This window comes from Antechinus flavipes, chromosome 3, assembly GCF_016432865.1.
Source record: "Antechinus flavipes isolate AdamAnt ecotype Samford, QLD, Australia chromosome 3, AdamAnt_v2, whole genome shotgun sequence".
Classification (NCBI taxonomy): domain Eukaryota; kingdom Metazoa; phylum Chordata; class Mammalia; order Dasyuromorphia; family Dasyuridae; genus Antechinus; species Antechinus flavipes.
The window spans coordinates 626,652,518-626,679,220 of NC_067400.1; the positions used below are offsets into that span (position 1 = coordinate 626,652,518).

The 26,703-nt window shown below is 41.2% G+C and overlaps 1 protein-coding gene across 1 annotated transcript; it reads left to right on the top strand.

Moving 5' to 3' along the window:
- Positions 1-4,869: 4,869 nt before the first annotated feature.
- Positions 4,870-26,208, top strand: LOC127556649 (zinc finger protein 420-like). Its single transcript, XM_051989922.1, has 5 exons — positions 4,870-5,143; positions 6,764-6,847; positions 11,131-11,257; positions 11,709-11,804; positions 21,290-26,208. The coding sequence occupies exons 2-5, from the start codon at positions 6,815-6,817 to the stop codon at positions 23,614-23,616; spliced, it is 2,583 nt and encodes an 860-aa protein (XP_051845882.1). The 5' UTR covers positions 4,870-5,143; positions 6,764-6,814; the 3' UTR covers positions 23,617-26,208.
- The last annotated feature ends 495 nt before the right edge of the window (positions 26,209-26,703 follow it).

Genomic DNA, 26,703 nt, shown 5'->3' on the forward strand with positions numbered 1-26,703 from the left:
ACCTGAGTTTAAATCTGACTAAAGAAACTTAACACTTCTTGTTACTTCTGGGCTTATATCCCAAAGAAATACTAAAGAAGGGAAAGGGATCTGTATGTGCCAAAATGTTTGTGACAGCCCTGTTTATAGTGGCTAGAAACTGGAAAATGAATGGATGCCCATCAATTGAAGAATGGCTGGGTAAATTGTGGTATATGAATGTTATGGAATATTATTGTTCTGTAAGAAATGACCAGCAGGATGAATAGAGAGAGGCTTGGAGAGACTTACATGAACTGATTCTAAGTGAAATGAGCAGAACCAGAAGATCATTATATACTTCAACAAAGATATTGTATGAGGATGTATTCTGATGGAAGTGGATTTCTTTGACAAAGAGACCTAACTCAGTTTCAACTGATAAATGATGGACAGAAGCAGCTACACCCAAAGAAAGAATACTGGGAAATGAATATGAACTATTTGCATTTTTGTTTTTCTTCCCGGGTTATTTTTACCTTCTGAATCCAATTCTCCCTGTGCAACAAGAGAACTGTTCGGTTCTGCAAACATATATTGTATCTAGGATATACTGCAATATATTTAACATATATAGGACTGCTTGCCATCTAGGGGAGGGGGTGGAGGGAGGGAGGGAAAAATTGGAACAGAAGCGAGTGCAAGGGATAATGTTGTAAAAAAATTACCCTGGCATGGATTCTGTCAGTAAAAAGTTATTATAAAATAAATAAAATAAAATAGACTAGAATGAGCATTGTAAAAACAAAACAAAACAAAAAAAAAGAAACAACACTTCTTACCTGTGTGACTCTGAGAATTTAACCCCAATTGCTTCAGCAAAATAAAGTAACAAGCCATTAGTCAACCTGATTAAAAAATTGAGTTTTTAGAAAATTATCAAGTAACGTTTGATCACGAAAGCAGGCTTAAGAGGAGTCTAGCCCATCTCTCAAATAACTCTACTTCAGCAAAACTGAAATTGCTACCAGACCAAATGATCAGGAAATCCAATAAGAAACCAGAAGTCTTCCACCCAGAACTACACAAAAAGTCAGCTAGCTGCAGCCCAGTGGGCAGAAGGAAATTTTCATCTACTCCTTCCCCTGCCAAAAAGCCAGCTCTACCGAGCATGTTCAGTTTAGAGAGAGTCTGCAGGCGAGAGTAGAGAGCGCCTCTGGAAAAGTCCCAGGGTGGTCATGATTCCGAACAGCAGCAGTGTTCTAGTGCTCGAACCGGAACGATCCATGCCACGGGCTCCGAGGTCGGTACCAATGTCCCGAAATCCCAGAGACGTGAAGATGCATTCCGAATCCCTGTGGGTCTAACTCCGGGAGATGGAGGTGATGTGGGGTTGACTATGACAACAGTAATACAGCCAAAAACTGGGAAAGACCCGAGCACGGGCATAATTTAAGAACTAAAGTGGAAGACGTAAGGAAATGAAAGACCTACTAGATACTTATTAGCATCAAGTATCTTGCAATCAAGAGATCCCCCGAAGAAGTCCCTTAATTACTACTGGAAAGACTGAGGGAAAAAATGCCCCCTCCCCCTTTTTTTCTCCACAAGGTTCTACAGGACAATCAAGAGATTAAAATTTTTTAAAATTTAATTTAATTATTATTAATACATGTTGCTTTATGAATTATGTTAGGAGAGAGGAATCTATCTGCTTCCTTTTCTCAATTGTAAAATGGGGATAATGGACCTCCCAGGGGGCCGCTTAGGATCAAATAAGATATTGCAAAGCGCTTACGCACCGCTCGGCATACAGTAGGTGCTACGTAAATGTTAGCTATTGTAATTTCAAAGCTGGTCTGTCAGTGTTTTGTTCCCTTCTTGCAAGCGATTTAGGGTTATGGCCAGGAAGAGATGATGAACGGAAGGCCTTGAAGGGATGGTCTTCCCAAACTCATTAAGAGGATTTTAAAGTAAAACTTCTCTCCAGTCAGTCTCCCGGTCCAGACCCGTTTCTGCCCTCCCCTCACTCGCAGCCTGCCCAGGCCCCGCCCCTCTCCCTCTCTCGGGAGCGGGGCCCGAAGCATGATGGTACTTGTAGTCTCAAAACTGTTTTTGCGCAGGCGCAGTCGTACCCAGGCAGGCCTTCCGGGGTTTTGTCGTAGGGCGGCTCCGAAGGGACGGAGAATGTGACCACTGCTCCCCTCCCCAGTGAGACGTGTGAGAGTGTGTAAGGGGCGTGGGGGGAGGGGCTCTGCTGGGCTAGAGGTGGGGGAAGGGAATTGGGGGAGGGGCTCTGGACCCGGGATGGGGGGGCGGGGTATGGAGTTACTGATGGGGAAGGGGACTGTCAGGAGAGGGAAACTGATCCTTGAAAACAGTTTCTGGAGCAGAGGGTGGGGAGCCGTAGTTAATGTCGGGGTTCCTTTTAGCCACGATAGGGAAAAGAGAAGCACCGAAGGAGGACTAGGTTCGGAGCGGACCTTGTGCCCGGGACAGCGGCGAGGAGGAGGAGGAGGAGGTGGGAGAGCTCCGTCCCAGCAGGGGGTCCTCCTTGTGCACTCCCCGTCCTCTCTGCCCCCGTCTGTGTGCGGAGGCCGCCAGGTGGCAGCAGTGGACAGAGCAGGGGCCCGAGTTCAAATCCAGCCCCAGACATTGCCGAGTTGGGTGTCCTCAGCCGTAAAAAGGGGTGAATTGGCGTCAGGATGAATTGAGGAAACGTTTGTAAAGGGCTTTGCAAACCTTACAACTCTTGTATAGATGCCAGCTATTATTATTGCAGAATTAAGCTCCTTCAGGGAAGTGTTTTTCCGCTGTATCACGCGCCCAGAGCACCGCGCCTGGTATGGAGCCGGCGCTTAATAAATGCTCGCTGACTGAGCCCTCGCAAAACCCGCAAAAAGTTATCCTCCGCCCTGCGTCCTGAAAACACCGGCAGATGGGGTCACGGCTGCCAACTTTGGATGTTTGCAAAGCCTTTGGCAGATTCCCACCCTTTTCTGGGGGATCGGATGTGAGTTAGAGGATTACCGGGGCGGTTCCGGAGTCTGCTCCGATTATTGGTTGAAGATCATTTTGAAAGGCCGTCTCTTCCGGAGAAGCCCAGGCTTCCCTGCATGCTTTGCGCTGTGAACATTTTTATTCGCGCCCTCGGTCGGCCTTCTCACCGAATCTGCTAATGGGAGATGAGCGCGAGGGTATAAGCGTTTATAGAAAACCTCCTGGATGTCGGGCTCTGGGCGGAGGACTTTGACCGCTATCTCTTGATCTTCACAGCCGCTTTGTAAGGTTTATGCTGTTATTATTCCCATTTTAGGGTTGCGGAAAGTGAGGCAGGCAAAGGCCGCGTGAATGGCGTCAGGTCACGCGGCTGAATTTGAGGTCAGATCTTAGGGACTCCGGGCCCTCCGCCCCACCCACTGCTGTGTCTGACACAAAGCCGAGACTGACCGCTGCCGTGATAGGGGCCGGGAGCGGTAACTGACCCCGAGAGGAGGGAATTTGTTAGCGACGATGTAAACGCTCATACTTGGCTTCCAGCAGCCCGAGGGAAGACGTGGGAGGTTTAAGAGGGACCTGAGGCCGTCAGCTTAGGGAGCTGGGCTTCCCTCCTGATCCTCTCTGGGAGACTCCAAGCTGGCCAGGCTACTCTTACCTGTGCTCAGTTGGGAGGGGCCCCTGGAGAACTGCCTTTACATGAGCAAGAACATCGCTGGCTGAAAGGAACCCAAAGGAGAAAACAGCAGCGCCTTAAAACCTAGCCGACAAATGGTCGTCAGGCCTTCGATGACGGGGAATGAACGAGAGCAGCCGTCTGCACCAACTGAGGAGGCTCATTCCGCTTTTGGACAGTTGTAATTGTTCCTTTTTCCTTACATCACACTTAAATGTGGATCTCCTCTCTCTCTCTCTCCCTCCCTCCTCTTCTTTCTCTTCTCTCTTTCATTCTCTTCTCCCTCCCCCCACCTTTTGCCTGTTATTCCTGGTCTTCCTGGGCCAAAAGAACAAATGTCACCCCCTCCTCCCCTCCCAGTGCACATGACAACACAGTCTTTGATGAGAACTCTTCTTTATCCCCCTCCATGCATCCGCAGTCCCTCGGCCCTCCCCATTTTCACATGCTATGAATTCAGGACTGTTCGCTCAGCGGTTTGTCTTCTTCTGGAAATCCTCCAGCTCTGTCAGTATTCTTTGTAAAAACGTGAGACGGAGAAGCTGACGCAGTGTGTGGGAACGGTGGGATCGGTGGGATCCGGCCCCAGCGGAGTGCAAGGAAAATACGTAACCTTCTCAACCCCGCTCACTGAGCTGCCACTAATGACCCCCATTTCTTTTTCTTTTTTTTAAAGTTCAGCAAAAACTAGCCAACCTTTTAACTCTGACAATATAATGTCTACTGCTGCCCCCTTCCCCCATCCCCAAATGAAGTGGGTACGTTTTCTCGACTCTTCTCCGGGAACAAGCTTGGCCGTTATAATGACCTAACATTCAGTTTCCTTTCACCTCCCTCCATTTCTCCCTTCCTTCCATCTTTCTTTCCCTTCTTTCTTGAAGGAGGTTCTTTACATTGGAGTAGAGCATGGCCCGTAGTGGAGGAAGCCGCGCAGGTTCTTTCATAGAGCCAGATGGTCCCTTGACGCTCAACTAATCCAGTCGTTTCCTCATTTTATGAAAAAGAAAACGAAACCCCAGATAGGTCAAGGCTTAATATTACCTCGTTTTTAGGTGGAGGAATCGCTTTTGAACTTGGGCCTTCTGACTTCAAATCCAAAGCAAAGGAAGAAGTTTGGGGCATGGAAAGGACTTTGCGGTTTCCCAAAGATTTCTGACCAGTGTGGCGACTAGAATGTGTCCAAGATTTATGAGCTCTGTAGGTTGTTTATTTGAACATCTAAGAGTCTGTGATTTCTCCTCATGCTGGGGTTCCCTGCGTGGATGGTAGGCCACACTTTTTAAAGTGTTTATTGCTCTCATCTAGGAGACTTTAGGGTTTTGGGTCTCTGCAACCAGTAATCCATCAACAAGCATTTATTAAGCACTAACTCTGTGCCAACCGCTCTTGTAGGTACCAGGGATCCAGAGGCAGGACTGAAGCGGTGCCCGCCCTCGTCCAACCCCAGGAGAACCTGGAGGGCCTCCCCGTCTGTACGGAGTCCCTAATTGCTCGGCCTCTGCCTGCACGAGTGTGAGTGTCCCCCAGGGCTCTCTCCTGTTGATTTCTCCTCTCTGCGGGCAAAGGGGGAGCTGGTGAATGCAGGGGAGGGGGTTACTGACTGGGCACTGCCCGGGCACTCCGGGCTGATCAGCTCCAGCTCTCTCACTTTCTACATTAGGAATCACAAGTTGGGAGAGCTGCACTGGCCTGAGGTCACGCAGCTAGAAAAAGTGGGGGAGCCAGCCTGGACATTTCCAGGCACTCTTACCCCAGACGCGGGGCCGCGTTCCCTTACGTCATGATTCACAAGATCGAGGCAAAGTTAATAGAGCAGCCTGGCTGGAGGAGGGAGTATGTGAAGAGGGAAATGGCGTGAAATAGGGTTGGAAAAGGAGGACACAGCCACACTGGGGAGGCTCTTAAGTGTTGTGCCGAGAAGCCATCTGTCAGCCCAGGAGCAGAAGGACCCTCCTGAGGCTTGGGAGCCCAGGAGGCCTTCCGCTTCTCAAGTTTCTGTCGCTCTCACACTCTCTTGGGGTATTTGTGCATGTAACTCTTTCCCTAACACTTCTAAGAGGCCCTGGCCGCCATTTTTCCTCTTTGCAGCCTCAGAGCCAGTTCAGGCCTTTGCCCATTCACCTTTGCAAGGCGTTTTCTCCCTCTCTCCCTGCTTGTCCTCTCCCCCTCCCCATATAGCAAGCAATCCAGTATATGTTAAACCTGCACAATTCTTCTAACCATATTTCCATATTGGTCATGCTGCACGTGGGCGCGCGCACACACACACACACACACACACACACACACACACACACACCTGATCCAAAGGGGGGAAAAACCCCAAGAAAGGAAACAGACAAACAAAACACAAGGTGAAAATTCTGCGCTTTGATCCACATTCGGCTTCCGTATTTCTCTCACAGTACGGGGATGCCGTTTTCCATCCCAAGTCCATTGGAACTGGCCTGAGTCACCACACTGTTGAAAAGAGCCACTTCTATCATTATTGGTCATCATATAATCTCCTTGTAGTCGTGTACAATGATCTCCTGGTTCTGCGTGCTTCACTCAGCATCAGTTCCTGTAACTGACCTTAATTCTTCGGAGGCAGCTTCTGGCGCAGACCTTGGGCTTTGTGTCTGCAGCTTTAGGAAAGTGGTGTGGGGGTGTTTCTGGACCCCCTTTGGCCTCATGCTTAGCGCCCTACAGGGATCATACCCAGCTGCATGGAGGTTTTGACCAGGACAACACAAATGGGCCAGGGTCAATTGGAAATAAGGAGACCGGCTGCTGATGGTTCGACAGAGCCGTTTATGGAGAAAATTCATGCTGCTTTTATACCTAAAACCCAAAGGTTCTCCTGAGAAGCCTTGTTCTGTGACAACCCCGGTTCTTGTTTTCTGTGATCTGATTCTCTGGAGCTTGTTGTTATTTTCTGGATACCCAATCTTGTCTAAAGTTCACAGTGTCCCAGTAAATGTGCCAGGACCTTCTGTTTTCTCATGATTTCAAGCTTAAATACACTCTTGATTTATCTTAGGAGAGAAACATCCCAATTCCTGAAGTCTCTGGCTTCTTGGGAGTTCTCTTGGGTGACTCTGGGAATTATGAGGCCACTTTGATCTTTATTTTTCCTTTATTTCCTTCCAGGTCTCCCTTAAAATTGCCCTTCCTTAAGAAAGGAGCATCAGAGGGAAGAAAATGACTTCTGGGTTCCTAACAGCCACATCCCAGGTGAGAGTTAGTGATTTATCTCTTTCCTAAAAAAAGAATCTTTTCTCCACGTGGACACCTTTCTATCCCTCGTCCCTTGTGGGGCTTTTAGCCTTTGTTCTTTCTCCAAAGATTCAGCTCGTTCTGATGAGTTGTAGACCTCACTGATCATCAGAGCTGGAAGGGACCAATAACGGGGATCAGGTTTAACCCTCTCATTGGACACAAGAAATCAGAAGCCAGAGTGATCATGATTTACCAACAGCAGAACCAGGGCTCCTCACCTTTGACTGTCATTGTTCCATTGTCCTTGACAACGGGAGGGCTTTTCCTCTATCATTATAATCCCTGTTCCCTCCAGTTGTGCGCTCCACAGAAATCTCTGCCCGACCCTCACATTTGTGCTCTTTGACAGAGCTGCAGGGTGTCATTGTGCACCACAGTCTGCTGAGCGTTCGGACCGTTTGCAGGTTTAATGTTAAATCTTGTTTCATTATAAACCTCTTTGTACAAACTTTAAAAAAAAAATTATTTCCATGAGATATTTTCCCAATGGTAGAATTACTGGGTCCGAGGGTCTATGACTGATAAAATGATCAATCTGACAACATCAGTACATCCTCTATATAAATCAATATTCTTTATATCTGGGGTAGCAGAGATATTTACTACTGAGATATTCTCCTAATTAACCCTTCTCTATTCATGTAGGTATCCTGATTTTATTCATGAAAAGACTTAATTTTATGTAAAATTATCCATTTTATCTCTCCTTCCAGTCTTCTTTTTATTATTATTTTTTATTGAAGCTTTTTATTTTCCAAACATATGCAAGGATAATTTTTCACCATTGACCCTTGTAAAATCTTGTGTTCCCATTTCCCCGCCTTCCCCTGTCCCCTAGATGGCAAGTAATCCAATAGATGTTAAACATGGTACAGTCAGCTTTTTTATGATGGCACTTTCCATGTGGAATTCCTCTCCCCTCGCTCTCTCCCGGGGCCATCTGGCTCCCAGCCTCTTTACCCAGTGAAAGACCGCTCGTCCTCACAAGCTCCTAAGGCCACTTTGGTTGCCCATCCTCTTCCTCCAAGACTCCCTGCCGCTGCTTGCCTTAAACTCTGTTACTGCCCCCATTCTCCTCTTCCACATCTGACCTTCCCTCTCAGAGACTCCACTCGGTGTCAGCAGCTCGTCAACAAGCATTTGCTTCCTGGGTCAGCTCTGACCTGATTTCTGGAAATACAAAGAAAGTGAGAATTTGACCCCTGTTCTCAAGGAGCTTTTGTTCTAATGGGAGAGACCTGAGTGTGTATGTGCAAGATGCAGAGTGAGGTGGGCAGTAAGGAGAGCCTGGGTTTGGAGTCGGAAGACCGAGTCCTGATTCGGTACTTCCTGGGCCGATCCATTAAGCTCTAGGGCTTAGTCTCCTCATCTCTAAAGTGAGGAGCCCGTATTCAGTGACCTTTAATCAGTTCTATAGGTACGTACCAGGGAGGTACAAGAAGGGAGCCTTCTGTGGAAAGGTCTCCCACGGAAAGGAGCGTTGGAGCCGAGAGAGGAGGGAGGCCATTGATTCAGGAGGCAGAGGGGAGGAGGGAGAAGCTCTCTGGAAGCCCTGCAGCTAAGGCACAGACTCTAGATGACCACAGCTGGACCAGCAGGATGGCATCGTGGAAGGTGCTGAAGGGAGGTCGCATAAGAACAGGGAGGAGCCAGGTTTTAGGGGGCTTTAGGTGTCCATTGTGCTAATAGAGACCCCCCGGAATTCGTGGATGGGTGATGTGGTCAGACCTCTGAATGGGTTCTGAAATGATCAGTATTGATCTTAGACCTTTATTGTTAATCCTACTCATGGGTAATTGAGTTTTCCTGCAGCTGCCCAAGTCAGGGTTCTTTGTCTCTGAACGCCCTTTGTTTAGAATTCAGCTGGCTTGTAAAGGGTTAAGTTTAGAAATCCAATTTTCTAGCTAGGCCCTCAAGGAACTTGGCTAAACCTTGGGGGATGTTGGAGCTAATATCTTTACACCACCAGGTTCTCTTTCAAGGATGTCTGCTTGGCTTTCCAAACATCCGTGGTTATCTCTAGACCTCACAGTTAGGCTCAAACAGTGAATACTCCTTGGTCGCAGAGGGGAAGGGGATGGTCGTTGTTAGTTCTACACTTATAAAGTGAGTCGCAGCTTCAAGTTCTGGACATTTGGCGTAAATGGAGGCAGGTCTTTGATCCCATCTTATTCTTGGGTTATCAGCCTTAATGATAAAAGGTAATTTTTCTTGGAGAAATGTGCCTCAATTTACCTTCTTATTAAATTTCACTTGCGACAGGTTCGCTGAGAAAGTTCTCGCTATAACCTAAGAAAGAGATGATGAAGGCTTACTGAGTACAAAAATATTTAGATAACTCCTCTTTTGTGGTAGCAAAGAATGGAAACTTAAGAAAAATCCATCAGTTAGGGAATGGCTGAATAAATTATAGTCTATTAATGTAATGAAATATTATTATGATGTAAGAAATAATAAAAGGGACGATTTTGGAGAAACAGAGGAAGAATCAGATATTTGATGCAGAGTGAGATGAGCAGAACCAGGAGAACAATTTGGACAGTGTTAGTATCGTAAAGACAGACGACTTTGAAAGACTTGAGAGCTCTGATCAGGGCATTGACCCGCCATGATTCCAAAAGATCAGTGCTGACCACCTTCTGAGAGGTGGTGGATTCAGAGTGAGCCAGCAACACTTTGGACCTCTGTGGGAATTTGTTTTGCTTGATTCTGCATGTTAAGAGAGTTTTTTCTTTTGTTTTCCTTCCCACCCCCCTAGTGTTGGGAGGATGGAAAGAAGAAAAACATTGATTTTTAAAATAACATTGAATAAAAAGCATGGAAGAGACATGGTCATGTTTGTTTTCTTCTCTCTCTTGTCTTAGGAGGAAGGAAGAGAACAAGCGTTTATTGAGCACCTGTTAGTCAATTGTAGGTACTATTATTATCCCCATTTTACAGTTGAGGAAACAGGTAGAGAGATTAATTGACTTGCCCAGGGTCACACACAGCTAATATGTGTTTGAGATAAGTGTTGACTTTAGGTCTTCCTGACTAAACCCAGCTCTCTATTTACCTATCCGCCTAGCTGCCTCCAGCTGAACTTACCGGCTCCCGTGAGTTTAATTATTATCTCTATGCAAATGATTAATATCTATGTATTTGGTCCCATACCGTTTCCTGAACTTTGATCCACATCACAAGTTGCCTATTGAATAACTTAAACTAGATGTCCCATATGCAACTAAAACTCACTGTGACTTAAAAAAAAAAATCCTTTCCTTTCCCCTTAAACCTGCTCCTCTTCCAAATTTACCTGTTTCTGTGAAGGGTCTGAGCTAGGGCCGTATCTCCGGGAGTGCAGAGAAAGGGAAGTATATTTTAAAAACAGAAATGACAAGATTTGGCAATCTACTCAGAAGAGCTGGGGACCAGGAGTCCCTGTACCAGTAATGAACCAGTGATTCATTAAGACTAAACCGTTCTGTTTGGATTCTGGAGCTTACTTATCTAAGTTCCTCCATTGATCAGCTTGGCTGTTTTCTCCCCAGTACCCAGTATTTTGAATAATCTTACTGATGACTTTACTATATCATATTTTCATTATAATTTTCTTTGAGGTTCTTTGCCTTTTGTTCCTCCAGATGAATTTTGTTAACTTTTTCTCTAGCCCTTTCCATTTACTTTTTTGGGGTCTGATCAAGGTGACACAAACCCTGCAAATGAGGTAGTGTCTTCATTTTAATTTTAATTTAATTGAGCTGATATCTCTACAGCTTTAGTCTATGTCACTCCCTTATTCAAGAAGCTTAAAACCTTTAATTTGTATATAAAGGCCTACTAGAGGAAACTTTGAGAGGATAAGCCTTCTGTTGTCTGTCTCCAGATTACTTTTGCAGTCTTCTTTCCCATCATCCCTTCTCATGCTCTCTACAGGTTAACCAGGCTGGCCTGCTTACTGTTCTCCTTCCAAGACTCTCCATCTCCCACCTCCATACCTTTGCACAGGTTCTCTCCTTCTTTATAGGCTATATATTCCTAAAGGGCAGGAACAGTTGGGTTTTTCTTGTTGGATGCCTCTTATGTGACCAGTGCTTGACTTAGAGTGGGTACTAAGCGAATGTGTTCCTTCTATTTGACTGGGAATCCTCAAGCCTGATACCATGAGCAACAGCCATTATAAATGCCTCCATCTGTCTCTCTTCCTAATCTGCATGGGAGGAGATCTCTGTATAAGAGACATATGTTTGCCATTGCAGGAGTCAGTGACCTTCAAGGATGTCTCTGTGGATTTCACTCAGGGAGAGTGGGGACAGCTGAACCTTGCCCAGAAGAACCTATACAGAGACGTGATGCTGGAGAACTACCGGAACCTGGTCTCCCTAGGTAAGGAAGACTCTCCAGGACGAAGATGCTCTTATTTCTGCTGACCAAAGGCTTCAGGGACATTTGACTGGCAGGGGCTTGGAAATTCTTGACCCCCCTCTTCTTCCTTTTTACTTTTTAGGACTAGAATTTGCAGAGTTCTGCCTTCCCCATCCTCTGTCTTCCTTTCAGGTCAGGTTTTCTTTCCCAAATCTCATTTCATAGGGCTGAAGATGTAGTCTCCATCTTAATTAAAAGGAAGAAAGAGACAAGTAAATTAATTTTGTGGTCCCAAATCTTCTCCATGATTCATTTATCCAGATGTCCTGGAAATGCAATAAAACACATCCTTTGTTACTACCCTTGGCTCCTTGGATCATCCCCTCTTTTCCCAGAAGAGACAGGCTGTAGGACTGAATTATAAAATGGATTTCTGTCTCTACCACTTTCCCATTTCTTTCTCTATGATCAGGGCTTCAAGTTTTCAAGCCAGAAGTCATCTGCAGATTGGAACGAGGAGAAGCCCCATGGATACTGGAAAGAGACATCTCAAGAGGTCCCTGTCCAGGTGAGTGAATGAAACAAGATCTGAGGGAGTCATTTCAAGCAAGATCTTATTTAGTTATTTAGGAGGAAATATCTTTAAAATGGCAGGCAAAAAAAAAAGAAATACCATAAAATGGTAGAGGGAGCACCCCTCTAAGCCCCCAAGCCTGCAGAGGCGGGCAGAAACTTTTCATCCTAAATTCTTAGGTATCTCCAACCTCAGATCTTTTTTTGTCTCTATAATCATGATTTCTTCCAAACCTCCAAATTCTTTCCTCCCTCCAACTTAGTTCCCTTCTGTCTCTAATCCTTTTTAAAAATACATATTTATTTTTAACTCACTTAAAAAGAATTTTGAGTTCCACATTCTTTTCTTTCTTCCTTCCCTTCCCCTACCCATTGAAAAGGCAAACAGTATGATATCTATTATATCTTGGAGAGTAGGAAAGCTGGAAGAAAGGGAGAAAAATTTGGAGCACGGGGTTTTGTTAAAAACTATTTTTGCAAGTATTTTTTAAAAATAACTTTTTATTGACAGAACCCGTGCCAGGGTAATTTTTTACAACATTATCCCTTGCACTCACTTCTGTTCCGATTTTTCCTCTCCCTCCCTCCACCACCTCCCCCAGATGGCAAGCAGTCCTATATATGTTAAATATGTCGCAATATATCCTAGATACAATATATGTGTGCAGAACCGAACAGTTCTCTTGTTGCGCAGGGAGAATTGGATTCAGAAGGTAGAAGTAATCTGGAAAGAAAAACAAAAATTTTTGCAAATATTTGGAAAAATAAAATACTATTAGAGAAAAAAAAGAAACTAATTGGGAGAAGGGAAAAGGATCTGTACATACAAAATATTTTTTAAGTGTTAGCTTCTCTTCCCTTGCCTTTGTACAGTTTCCTCCTGACTTCTATCTTTTTCTTGTTCATTATATAACATCCATGATCAAAAAATTTCTCCTGGATATTATTTATTTATTTATGTATTGGTATTTTTAAAAACTTCTTTGCCATTCCTGTTTGTGTCCTTAAGTTGTCAGTTAAAATGATTTTGTTTCTGGGCATTTGCTAAATGAGGCAAAGCCTATATTTTTTTAGTCAGGGCCCAGCTAGCGAACCATCCTAATACTCTGATAATTTGATGCTTCTTTTAGAATCTAATCTTTCATTCCTTAAAGACAATTACAGATTTGACCAGCTTACTGCCATTATGTTAGCCCAGTAACTACTCTTAAATGGGCTCCCTTTCCTGAGTCCATTTCCCCATAATATGACTAGTTCAAATAATATTTTCTCGTTTTTAACTGCTTATTGATTTTGGCTTCAACTGAATAACGTGACAGATTTTCTAACCAGATATTTCTCTTAGCTTTTCTATATACTTTCAGATTTTAACATTATTTTTGTCAATTATCGGTAATATTTGAATAAGTGCTCTTATAGGTTAAATAACAAATTTTCTCTACTAAATCTTGCTCTCTTTAAAAATTACTTGAAGGAATTATTCTTGGGAAGATGTTGTTATCAGAGGTCCAAGTCAGATTTTATTTTGCCTTTATTAACGCTTAGAAATGTGTTAATTAAAAATGTTTTTATCTCAGTTTAATATTCCTATTTTAGCTGGATTCTGGGCTGAAGTTTATTTACTTTAATTTATGAATCATACTAATATATTCTCAACAAAGCAATGTCCCATTTAGTGTCTTTTAAAAATATATATATTTATTTTTAGCTCACATAAAAAGAATTTTGAGTTCCACATTCTTTTCCTCCTTCCTTCCCTTCCCCTACCCATTGAAAAGGCAATCAGTATGATATCTATTATATCTTGGAGAGTAGAAAAGCTGGAGGAAAGGGAGAGTTTTCAAATTGAAGTTCATTGATAAGTGGTGATATTGTTCTTGGCTACTTGTAAAATCTTTTTTGAAGCTCTGGAGGTTGAGAACATTATGTCTGACCAGTTAAATCTGTTCCTCAGAGAGTCTGGCAAGTTTTATTGATCTGTATAGTCTTAATACTTATTCTTACTATTCTTAGAGAATATTCAGTTTCCTGGAAAATGGAAGCTAGATTCTTTCTTGTATCTTTTAGGTAGTCCTAAGGTCATATATTTCTGAACTTTATCTCAGTTATTTTGTAACTGATGTATTTTGTTCTACTTTGATTTTATTCCTTTCTTCTTTCCTACCCAAGAATCATCCTTCATAACAAAGAATAAGAAAGAAAAACCAACAAATCTTGATATGGCAGTATATATACAATTCAGCTTAAACATCACTTTCTATAGGAGATCTTTCCCAATCTCTTCAGCTGATAGTATAAATCCCCTTAAGGTTTTCTTCTATCTATTCTGTTGTTAGACATAATATATGTCTGTATTATCTATACATTATCTTCCGTTAGAATGTAAGCTCCTTGAGGGCAATGACTATTTTCATCTTTTTTGATATGTCCGCAGAAGTTAGCACACTACTTAAAACATAGTAAACACGTTATTTATCGATTGGTTCATTCATTCCTCTAGCCTTCTTTGCTTCCTTTGGGGAGCATCCATCTTCCCTCTTTTTTTACAAACTAGACAAGCCAACACCAAGATAAGATCAAAATGGGTTCATGACCTAGGCATAAAGAATGAGATTATAAATAAATTGGAAGAGCATAGCATAGTTTACCTCTCAGACCTGTGGAAGAGGGAGGACTTTATGACCAAAGAAGAACTAGAGATCACTATTGACCACAAAATAGAAAATTTTGATTATATCAAATTGAAATGCAGACAGGATTAAAAGGGAAACAATAAACTGGGAAAACATTTTTACAGTCAAAGGTTCTGATAAAGGCCTCATTTCCAAAATATATAGAGAACTGACTCAAATTTATAAGAAATCAAGCCATTCTCCAATTGATAAATGGTCAAAGGATATGAACAGACAATTTTCAGATGATGAAATTGAAACTATTACCACTCATATGAAAGAGTGTTCCAAATCATTATTGATCAGAGAAATGCAAAGTAAGACAACTCTGAGATACCACTACACACCTGTCAGATTGGCTAAGATGACAGGAAAAAATAATGATGAATGTTGGAGGGGATGCGGGAAAACAGGGACACTGATACATTGTTAATGGAATTGTGAACACATCCAGCCATTCTGGAGAGCAATTTAGAACTATGCTCAAAAAGTTATCAAACTGTGTATACCCTTTGATCCAGCAGTGTTTCTACTGGGCTTATACCCCAAAGAGATACTAAAGAAAGGAAAGGGACCTATATGTGCCAAAATGTTTGTGGCGGCCCTGTTTGTAGTGGCTAGAAGCTGGAAAATGAAAGGATGTCCATCAATTGGAGAATGGTTGAGTAAATTGTGGTATATGAATGTTATGGAATATTATTGTTCTGTAAGGAATGACCAGCAGGATGAATACAGAGAGGACTGGCGAGACTTACAAGAACTGATGCTGAGTGAAATGAGCAGAACCAGGACATCATTATATACCTCAACAACGATACTGTATGAGGATGTATTCTGATGGAAGTGGACCTCTTCGATAAAGAGAGCTTTAATTGATCAAAGATGGACAGAAGCAGCTACACCCAAAGAAAGAACATTGGGAAATGAATATAAACTGCTTGCATTTTTGTTTTTCTTCCCGGGTTATTTTTACTTTCTGAATCCAATTCTCCCTGTGCAACAAGAGAACTGTTCGGTTCTGCACACATATATTGTATCTAGGATATACTGTAACCTATTCAACATGTAAAGGACTGCTTGCCATCTGGGGGAGGGAGTGGAGGGAGGGAGGGGAAAAATCGGAACAAAAGTGAGTGCAAGGGATAATGCTGTAAAAAATTACCCTGGCATGGGTTCTGTCAATAAAAAGTTATTAAAAACTAAAAAAAAAAAAAAAAACCCCAAAAAACTAGACAAGCCAGATTTAGAAGGAGAGCTGCTCTGCAATCTATCCTTTGATAAGACTCTAAACATAGAATATCAGGGAACGCGCTTGATACTCAACAAGAACTGTTGGGAAAATGGATTACAGTTAGTTGCAGAGAAGACACATTTAAGCTAGCATTTTATACCATATGCTATAGTCAGTCCCAAACGGGCAAATGAAGCAAGTATTTTTTATTATTTTTTTTATTATAGCTTTTTGTTTTCAAGTTATATGCATGGGTAATTTTACAGCATTGACAATTGCCAAACCTTTTGTTCCAATTTTTCCCCTCCTTCCCCCAACCCCCTTCCCTAGATGGCAGGTTGACCAATACATGTTAAATATGTTAAAGTATAAATTAAATACGATATACGATATATAAATACGATATATAAATACATGTCCAAACAGTTATTTTGCTGTACAAAAAGAATCGGACTCTGAAATAGTGTACTATTAGCCTGTGAAGGAAATCAAAAATGCAGGCGGGCAAAAATAGAGGAATTGGGGATTCAATGTAATGGTTCATAGTCATCTCCCAGAGTTCTTTTTGCTGGGTGTAGCTGGTTCAATTCATTACTGCTCCATTGAGACTGATTTGGTTCATCTCATTGCTGGAGTTGGCCACGTCCATCAAAATTGATCATCATATAGTATTGTTGTTGAAGAATATAATGATCTCCTGGTCCTGCTCATTTCACTTAGCATCAGCTCATGTAAGTCTCTCCAGCTTTTCTGAAATCATCCTGTTGGTCCTTTCTTACTGAACAATAATATTCCATAATATTCATATAGCACAATTTATTCAGCCATTCTCCAATTGATGGGCATTCACTCAGTTTCCAGTTTCTGGCCACTACGAAGAGAGCAAAGCAAGCATTTTTAAAAATCACATCATTAAAATGTAAAAGGGATACAGAAGATTATCACCCCTGCAGTTGTGGATAGGGGAGGAATTTGTAAATAAATTCTAAAAGATCAAAAAAACCTTTATTTCTATATTTGGTCAGTGAAAAACAAACATCCCACTATTGACACAGAATGTTCCCAGTCTTGTGAACTGTGACATGAATTTACTGAAAAGCAGAGAGGAGGCTTGGTTTCAGATCTCGCAGGATGACATCATCTTGCCGCCATTTGCGAGTCATCTCTTCTAAAAAATGGCTTCTTGATACATGAATTTGGCTGTTCCCCGGCTTCACCCCATTCCCTGCCTTTTTTTTTTTCTCATTCCTTTTTCTGCCTTCTTTAAGTTTTTCTTAAATGCTTTCCCAACCGTTACTCTCCATCGAAGCTCTCAGCTGTGATCACTCATTTGTGCCTCTCCCTGTATTTCATAAAACCACAGGATCTAGAAATGGGAAGACCTCAGAGGTGCTCAGATGCAGCCTCCTCATTTGACAGTCAGGGACTCTCCCAGAGGCAAGTATGTGGAATGGGCCCAGCCAGGATGCGGTCACCTGTTCCTAAGTTCTGGGGTTCTTTCTGCCATTCCCCTGTGCTTGCCACAGGACAACCCCACATATGCTTGCACCCCAAACTCACTTGAAAATGAAGCTTCTTCTGAGTCCCTACATTTTCTGTTAGTTATTGCTCCACGTGTCTCTTAGCTGAGAATAAGGCAGGCAGCGTGCTTCTGGAAATAGTGGATGGTAAATCTCCTAAAGAGATAGGAGAAAATATTTGTACAATATTAAGCAGTAAATTGATTTGAAAAGGAGAAATTATTCTTAATTCAAAGTTGAAGAATCTGGTTTCATTTCATTTCTTCCATTCACACAGGTTGCCATCAATTCAATTTAGCAAGCATTTATTAAGCAGCCTACTTCATACAACTGTTCTAGGTGTTAGTGATGCAAAGTCAGCAAATGAACAAATAAAACCCTACCCTCTCTTTTAAGGAACTTAAATTTTGCTTATATCCCATAATGCAGCACATGACCTTTAAGAGCCACTGTGAACTAAAATAGTCATCAGTTCCCAGCAAATATAGTATTGGACCTTCTCTATTTAGCTAATCTGATCCTTGGACAGTCTGTAACAGGGCCCACATTCACTTTGTTAACATATTCCTGAGCTGGTGCTCTCTGGTATATCCTTCCAGAACCCACATGTCCACACCTGGTGGGCTATTGGAGTCGGTCTTTAGTGGAGACTTCGTAGACAGAATGATCTATGTACAGTAGACTGTAAAGAACGAGTATTCTGATAATACAGTTGTGAAATGATAAAGACTCTAAGCCTAGACTACCTCAGTTTTTTGTTCTTATCTGGTATTACTTATTCCATTGCCGGCCACTATACTTACTTACTCTATTCCCCCAGGAGTCTTTCACTTCTTAACCTCCTGATAATGTTCCTTAATCTCTTTCTTTTTGTTGCTTCATTGTTGAAATTAAACAAATCCTTGTTCTGTGTCTCTTGATTGGTCTATCTCTCTATATATTGTGCACGAATAATGTATTCTGAATTATCTAACATACATAATAAATTTTCCCATAAGGCAGCAGAGTGTGATTCAGAAATATGAACAAAGATGGAGTCCTTAGACAGTAGGGGTCTATCTAGGAAGCTAGTTCTCCCAATTTTTGCTTCCGAATCAGGGACAATTGCTGCTTTTCCTCCTGCTAGTAGTTGAAGATCCCTTCCCTTTTCATTCTTGACTGTGGCACACTGGAAGAGAGAAACATTGAGAAGACAGGACAATAGTAAGATATTGGGCCTTGGAAACATATTCATGATAAATGATGCAGACTCATTAGTTTTCCTTTTTCCCCAACAAAGAAAAACATCTATTGAAACTGTTACCCCTATAAAATTATCAGTGATTTCTTAAATTTCAAATCCAGTGACTTTTCTCAGGTCCCATTTTTCTTGATCCCTTTTCAGCATTAGCACCACCCCTTCTCCCAAACTCTTAACTCTGATATTTAAATTCCTCACATATATGACAGCAGCCTTCCTTTGAGGCTAATTATATGTAATATTTTAAAGCACTTAGCACACAATAGACACTTACTTGATCCTTTCTTTCATGTCTTGTGTGTTCCAGCCAGAGGTGCTGTTCCTCACAACCCATATTGCACTAGTTTTCTTCAGAATTCAGCTCATGTTATTTTTAACTTGAAGTCTTTTCTAGTCAGCCTCATAATCCCAGCTACTGGAGCCATTTAAATTATAGTTATTTTGCTTATATGTTTACATATTCTTTCTCCAAGAGTATCAGGAAGGTCTTTCTGTTTTGCTTCAGCAGGGTGCCTTATTCATCACAGATAGTTCATAAATGCACACTGATTGTTTCCCGACTTCTGGATTCTAACTGGCCTGCCCCTGTTTGTCCCATTTGGGGTCTGCTGCTGATCTTTAGGCCTTTTCACTGGTCATCTCTAGTAGATTCTCCTTTTCACTCTTCCTCAGACCTCCCAGGACTCCTCCTCTCCCATCCTCTCAGTTGAGACTTTGCCTCATATTTCATTGAATAGACCAAGGCCATTCATCAAGAGCACTGGCACTTCAGGCCTCCCACTGCTGTCTTCTCCTCCACCTCCAATTTATCTGACTCTTCTTTTTGAGCAGAGCGGATCCCCCACTCTTATTGTTCCCTCTTGTCAGTTGGTCATTTTCCAGTCCTTACTCTTCACGACTGCTGCCGGGACTTTGTTGGCAAAGTTAGTTGTTTTTACACTTGAGGAAGCCGAGACAAACGGGTGGGTGACTTGCCTGGGATCACACAGTTAGGAAGTGTCTGAGGTTGGATTTGAATTTGACAGTGGGTACTTCCTGCTCTCAGGCCTGGCATTCTACTCACTGCTATTTTCTCTGGTCTTTACCTGCTGCCTATAAACATAACATTGTCTCCCATACCTCAGAAAGCCTTCATTTGATCTATTCACACCAGCTATTATCTCACATTTTTTCTTTACTTTTTACTCTCTTTTGAGCTCTCTGCCTTCTGAACTCATCATCCAACTGAAACTGCCACCTTCCAAACTGCCCATGATCTCTTTGTCAATAAATCAAATGACACTCACTCAGTTCTTATTTTTCTTGATCTCTCTGAAACTTTTGACATGATAAATCACACTCTTCTCCCAGATACTCATTTCTCTCTAGATTTTCATGGCCCTTTTCTCTCTTGGTTTTCCTCCTACCTGTTTGACCATTTCTTATCCTCCTTTGCCAGATCTTCATCTCCGCCACCTTTCACCTTTGCCTCCTTAGTTCCTTGGATTTCTTAAGGTCCCAAAGAAAATCTCTTATTCTATAAGACTCCCTGATCCTGCTTAATTCTAGTGCCTTTCTCTGTTGATTATTTCCAGTTTATTCTGTGTGTGAGATATAATTAAAAATTTGCATGTTGTCTCCTTATTAGATTATGAGCTTTTTGAGAGTAAGAACTGTTTTTTTTTTATCTTTTTTTTTTAATATCTCCCATGCTTAGCATAGTATCTGGCACATAGCAAGTGATTAAAAAATATTCATTGACTTAATTGACTTAATTTACTTCTGCCTCATATAGCTTATGTAGAGAAGACCAGAGTTAAACAAAAAATTTGATCTCTAGAGATAAATGAAGTGTCATTGAATGTCAAATGTACACTTGCCTAAAAGACTTTTTTATGGAGAACTTGTACAAGATAAGTGCTCAAGTGATAGTCAGAAAAAACGAAAGAAGGAGGACACTCTTAAGGTCTCTATTGAGAATTTTTATGTTGATTGAATGACAGGGGAGACACTGGCACAGGCCCACCCAGCATGACATGCCCTCAGGAGAGAAAGTGCTGTGCTCTGTGAGCAGAGCAGAACTGAATTAGTTCAGAAGAAATGTAAAATGTGCAGAGTTAGAGAACCCAATCCAAATGTTCTAGGGACTCTGTGTCTGATCTGTGGCGGAGCATTCCAAGCTCGTGGTCTGATCAGCCACAGTTGGGACACTAGAATTCTAATCTAACAGTGATGTCATTTTGGTTCTCTTCAAGAGAAAAGGACAACAACCATCCACATACCTCCCTTCCAAGATCAATTTAAGATTATTCTTGATTGTTAGTATCCATCTCCCCCCAAAATTATTTTATATTTACTTCAAACAGATCATGTATGTATCTATATATGTGTTTATATTATCTTCTCCAAATAGAATATAGACACTTTAAGGGACTATTTAAAAAAAATTGTATTCCCAATGCCTGGTGGGATTCCTAGCACATAGGAGGTACTTGGTTGGTAAGTTGTTGTCCTTCATTCTCAAACAAGACCAAAATGACATCACTATGTTAGAGTCAAGTTACAGTGTACACTGTGGCTGATAGACTAGCACGAGCTCGCGATGGTCTGGCTCGGGATGGTCTGCCACAGGCCAGGCACAAATAGCCCATGTGAACATTTGGGGTGAAATTTTCTAACTGTGCATCTGAATTTCTTTTGAGCTACTCCAAGTCTAATTTGCATTTAGAGCATAGCACCTTCTCTCATGAGGTCACACCGTGCTGGCCAGTGACATGGGAGGCAGTTAGTAAATGTTTGTTGGATGGATTAGTGCACTTATATTCTTTCTTTTTTCAGATTGGTCAGAAACTAGAGAAATAATTCCAAAGGAGAGCATTTATATGGAAGAATTATCCCATGAAAGACTCATAAGGAATGATTCTTGGAACTTCAAACTTGAAGGAACTTCCAAATGTGATGGCAGATTCAAAAAGCAACAGATCAATCAGGGAAGAGGGCCGAAGCATATCATTGCCCATAAGAACAGTTTCAATAAGATGAAAAGTTATGAACATGACAAATTTAAAAGAAATTCTAATCACAGGTCAGTCTCTGACATACAATGGAGTAGTCCTGCAGAAAAGATGATTCATAAATATGATACATATGGAAATAATTTCAAACAGTATTCAGACCTAGTTAAACATAATAGAATCTCCTTGGGGAGGAAATTTTGGAAGAATAATGAATATAGTAAAACCTTCTGTTACCACTCAGACCTTATTCGCTATCATAGAATTCCTCCTGGAGAGAAATCTTATACATATACTGAATTTGGAAAAACCTTCCACCAAAAGCGACACCTTACTCAATATAAAAGAATTCCTGCTGCAGAGAAACCATATAAATGCACCGAATGTGAAAAATCTTTCAATAATAGCACATCCCTTATTTTGCACCAGAGAATTCACACTGGTGAGAAACCTTATGAATGTCTTGAATGTGGGAAAACTTTTAGCCGAAGTATGTACCTTACTCGGCATCAGAGAATTCATACTAGGGAGAGACCCTATAAATGTAGTGAATGTGGAAAAGCCTTCAGTCAGATTATGTACCTTGCTCGGCATCAGAAAATCCATACTGGAGACAGGCCCTATCAATGTAGTGAATGTGGAAAAGCTTTCAGCCAGATATTGTACCTTACTCGACATCAGCGAACTCATACTGGAGAGAGACCCTATCAGTGTAATGAATGTGGAAAAGCCTTTAGTCAGATTATGTACCTTACTCGGCATCAGAGAATTCATACTGGAGAGAGACCTTATAAGTGCAGTGAGTGTGGAAAAGCCTTCAGCAACAGTTCATCTCTTATTGTACATCAGAGAATTCATACTGGAGAGAGACCCTATAAGTGTGACATATGTGAAAAGGCCTTCAGCCAGAGAGGACACCTTACTGAACATCAGAAAATTCACAATCGAGAAAAACCATACAAATGCACTGACTGTGGGAAAGCCTTTAGCCAAATTATGTACTTTAATCAGCATCAGAGAATTCACACTGGAGAGAAGCCATACAAATGTAATGAATGTGGAAAGGCCTTCAGCAATAGCTCAACCTTTATTGTACATCATAGAATTCATACTGGAGAAAAACCTTATGAATGCCTTGAGTGTGGGAAAGCCTTCAGCAAGTGCACAGGCCTTGTTCTCCATAAGAGAATTCATACTGGAGAAAAACCCTATAAATGTAACGTATGTGAGAAAACTTTCAGTCGGAGGGGCCACCTTACAGAACATCAGAAAATTCACAATGGAGAAAAACCCTATAAATGTAATGAATGTGGGAAAAGCTTTCGACAGAGAGGACACCTTACTGAACATCAGAGGACCCACACTGGGGAGAAACTCTATAAATGTAATGAATGTGGCAAAGCCTTCAGTAATAGTTCACAGCTTACTTTACATCATAGAATTCATACTGGAGAAAAGCCTTATAAATGCAGTGAATGTGGCAAAGCTTTCATCAATAGCTCATTCCTTACTCTGCATCAGCGAATTCATACTGGAGAGAAACCTTATAAGTGTAATGAGTGTGGGCAAGCTTTCCGTCATCCAGGAAATCTCACTGAACATCGGAAAATTCATACTGGGGAGAAACCCTATATGTGTAGTGAATGTGGAAAATCCTTTAGTCGTAGTATGTACCTTACTCGGCATCAGAGAGTCCATACTGGAGAGAAGTGCTATAAATGTAACATGTGTAATCGAGCCTTCCAGCATAGCTCTTCCCTTGCTCTCCATCAGAGAATCCATAATGGAGATAAACCTTACAAATGTTTTGAATGTGGAAAAGCGTTCAGCCAGGGACTGTACCTTACTCGACATCAGAGAATTCATACAGGGGAAAAACCTTATAAATGTAATGAATGTGGTAAGGCCTTCAACCAGTCTGCCGGTCTTATTCAGCACCAGATAGTTCATACTGTGGACAAACCCTATAAGTGTGATGAATGTGGGAAAACTTTCAGTCGGCAAGGAAGTGTCATCCAACATCAAAGAATTCATACTGGAGAAAAACCCTATATATGTAGTGAATGTGGGAAAGCCTTCACCCACAGCTCATCCCTTGCTGTACATCAGAGAATTCATACTGGTGAGAAGTCCTATGAATGTAATGAATAATTCATCACCATTTCCCTTCCCCTCCTCCCCCCAAAAAAATCTGGAAACAACTGAAATATCTAATAATCGGATGATGACTGAATGCTGACATATCAATATAATGGGACTCAGAATTTCAGAGTCAAAAGAAACCTCAGTTGTTATCTATTTCAACAACCCTAGAAAGGTCATCCATCATTTCCTTAGAGACTTCCAAAGAGAGGAAACCCACTTCCTGAGGGAGTCCATTCCATTTATGTCCATTTATATAACTCTGGGAGCCATTCTAATTAGAAATTTTTAATTTCTTTTATTACACCTAAATCTGCATTTTTGCAACTTCCTTCCATTGCTCCTAGTTCTATCTTCTGGGGACAAATAACAGAATATATGTAATACCTCTTCTGTAGTCCTTCAGATACTTGAAGATGTCTATCATGTGCCCTCTAAATCTACTCTATTCCAAGTCAAATTTTCACCCTTGCTTCAATCAGTCCTTCTATGACATGAATTTAAAGCCCTTTGAACTCCTGGATGACCTTTTTTTGCTCACCAGATTATCATTGTACTTCCTAAAATGTGTTACCTAGAATTGAATACATTACTCTAGATGTGGTCTGATTGTGACAGATCATAACAAGATTATTACCTCCTCATTATTGAAAGCTATGCTTTTTTTTCCCATTACCTTTTTGGCTGCTATATTGCACCATTGACTCATATTGAGTCAACTAAAATCCCTAAATATTTTTCAGAGAAACTGCTGTCTAAATATTCTTCCCTCATTTTATTTTATTTTATTTCATTTTTTAAAATAACTTTTTATTGACAGAACCCATGCCAGGGTAATTTTTTACAGCATTATCCCAAGCAGTCCTTTACATGTTGAATACATGTTGAATAGGTTACAGTATATCCTAGGTACAATATATGTGTGCAGAACCGAACAGTTTTCTTGTTGCTCAGGGAGAATTGGATTCAGAAGGTATAAATAACCTGTCTTCCCTCATTTTATAATTGTGAAGCCAATTTTTTTTAACCCACCACTTGGTACTTAACTAGAGTCAGTCCAATATTGCTAACTGGTCAAGACAGCTTGAATCCTATCCATTATTGTATAAGCTATTTCTCCTGGATTTATATCACCTGTACACTTGATAAATATGCTGACTTATCCAGGCCATTAATAAAAATATTAAGTGGTGTACAGCCATGTACAACACTCAGGAAGGGGGGACCCCACTGAAGACCGAGGGGACATAAATCACTAAAGGCTCATATCCTGTAGCATTGCTCCCATTTTCCAGAACATCTTAAAGGTGACTGACAAGTGACTCAATAGGCTATCAGTTCCTTCAGCACTTGATAATGATTAGAACCAGTTTTCTTGAACAGATCATGGAATGCTAGATGCGGAGATTACTTCCATTCCTTGGTTTGTCAGCTGCTCAGTATCCATTTTCATATGTTACCTCCAGTCTAAAGGTCATTTATTCCAATTATCTAGCCCAGGCTCCAGTCTTCTGCCTTCTTTGTTCTTTCCCCCAATGTAGCTAAAGGATGTTTTGTTGCCCTTAATTTAGCTTATCAGCCTCAGTTTATTCTCAACTACTTTTAATTCATCCTATTAACTGTCCCTTTCTTTTACTTTCTGTATTTTTTCCATTTCCCTTTCCTTTTCCCTTTCCCTTTCTTTTCCTTTCCTTTTTCCTTTTCCTTTCCTGCCCTGTCCTTTTTCCTTTCTTCTTTCTTTCTTTCTTTTTGGTAAGGCAATTGGAGTTAAGTGATTTGCTTGGGACCACACAGTGTCAAGTATCTAAGGCCAGATTTGAATTCGGGTTCTCCTGACTGGGTAATCTCATTGCACATGTCTTTTTAAGATCCAAATTCATCGGACTTCCTGTGCACTTCCATCATTCTCTTCAGACAATATCCCGTTTTCTTGCTGAATGGCAGTTTCTCTTTGTGTCTTCAGAATTTCATTTATGAATACTTTTTACAACTCTCCTGTACTGACTTCCTCTGTACACTTTTAGTTATGGGACAGTCCTTTGAAATCACATACAGCAATATGTTTAAAATTATTGAGGAATACTACAACCTATGTTAATATCCGTACAATGACAAGCGATCTAGAGGAATCCCTTCTCAGAATATTGTGTTGCTCCCTTCACCTTCCAGAAAGATTCATGGAGTAACATGAATAGTAGTACTAAAGAAGCAGTATGAATGAGTTTCAGTCTGCATCTCTGGCAGAAGTCTGCCTTCCTCCTCTCAGCCCATTGAGCTCAGAGATCTATGGAAATATGACAAAACATTTTTACATGCTTAATTATGGATTTAAAAATGAATGAAATAACATGAAGCAAACTAGAAGCACAAAATTCACGCCTACTACAACATAAAAGGAAGAAGGGGGAATGTATACATAAATATGTAGTGATGATTTGGAAGATTTCATGCAGATGTGGAATAATAAACAATAACGGACATTTTAAATATTGAAATTAATGAATTGTAAATGCTCAAAGTCTAATTGGTTTTATTACTTTTTAAAAGTTAAGCTACTAATGAATTGTTTAAAAATAAACAATGAAATACGATAAGGAAAAATGAATTATCTGATTCTAGAAAAGCACCTTTGAGGCGAAGGGAATGAGAATGACTCTTAGTTTGACAATAGAGATGGGAAGGTATTCTAGGACCAGAACTGGCTTAAATAGGATTGTTATTATCTCTTTTTCCCTCCTCTTCCACCTAACAGCCAATCGCAGGGATGAGCCCATAAGAATTTTCAGATGCCCCGGTAGTTTGTTGTAGTAGTTACTTAACTTAACTTCAGTTTTAACATATCTGGATTTTAACCCCAGACATTCCATGTCCCCAAATTGCCTGAAGACTTTGCCATGGTATCTTGCTCTCTCCAACATTACCCAATACTGTGAAATTACTATTCTTTGAATGTATTGTAGAGAGTTCAAATCTCACCTCATATACAAGCTGTGCGGCCATGAATAAGTCATTAATTTCATCTATAAAATTAAATATGATAATAGTACCACATCAGGTAACGATTTTTTAAAATGAGAAAATATGTAAAAATACCAC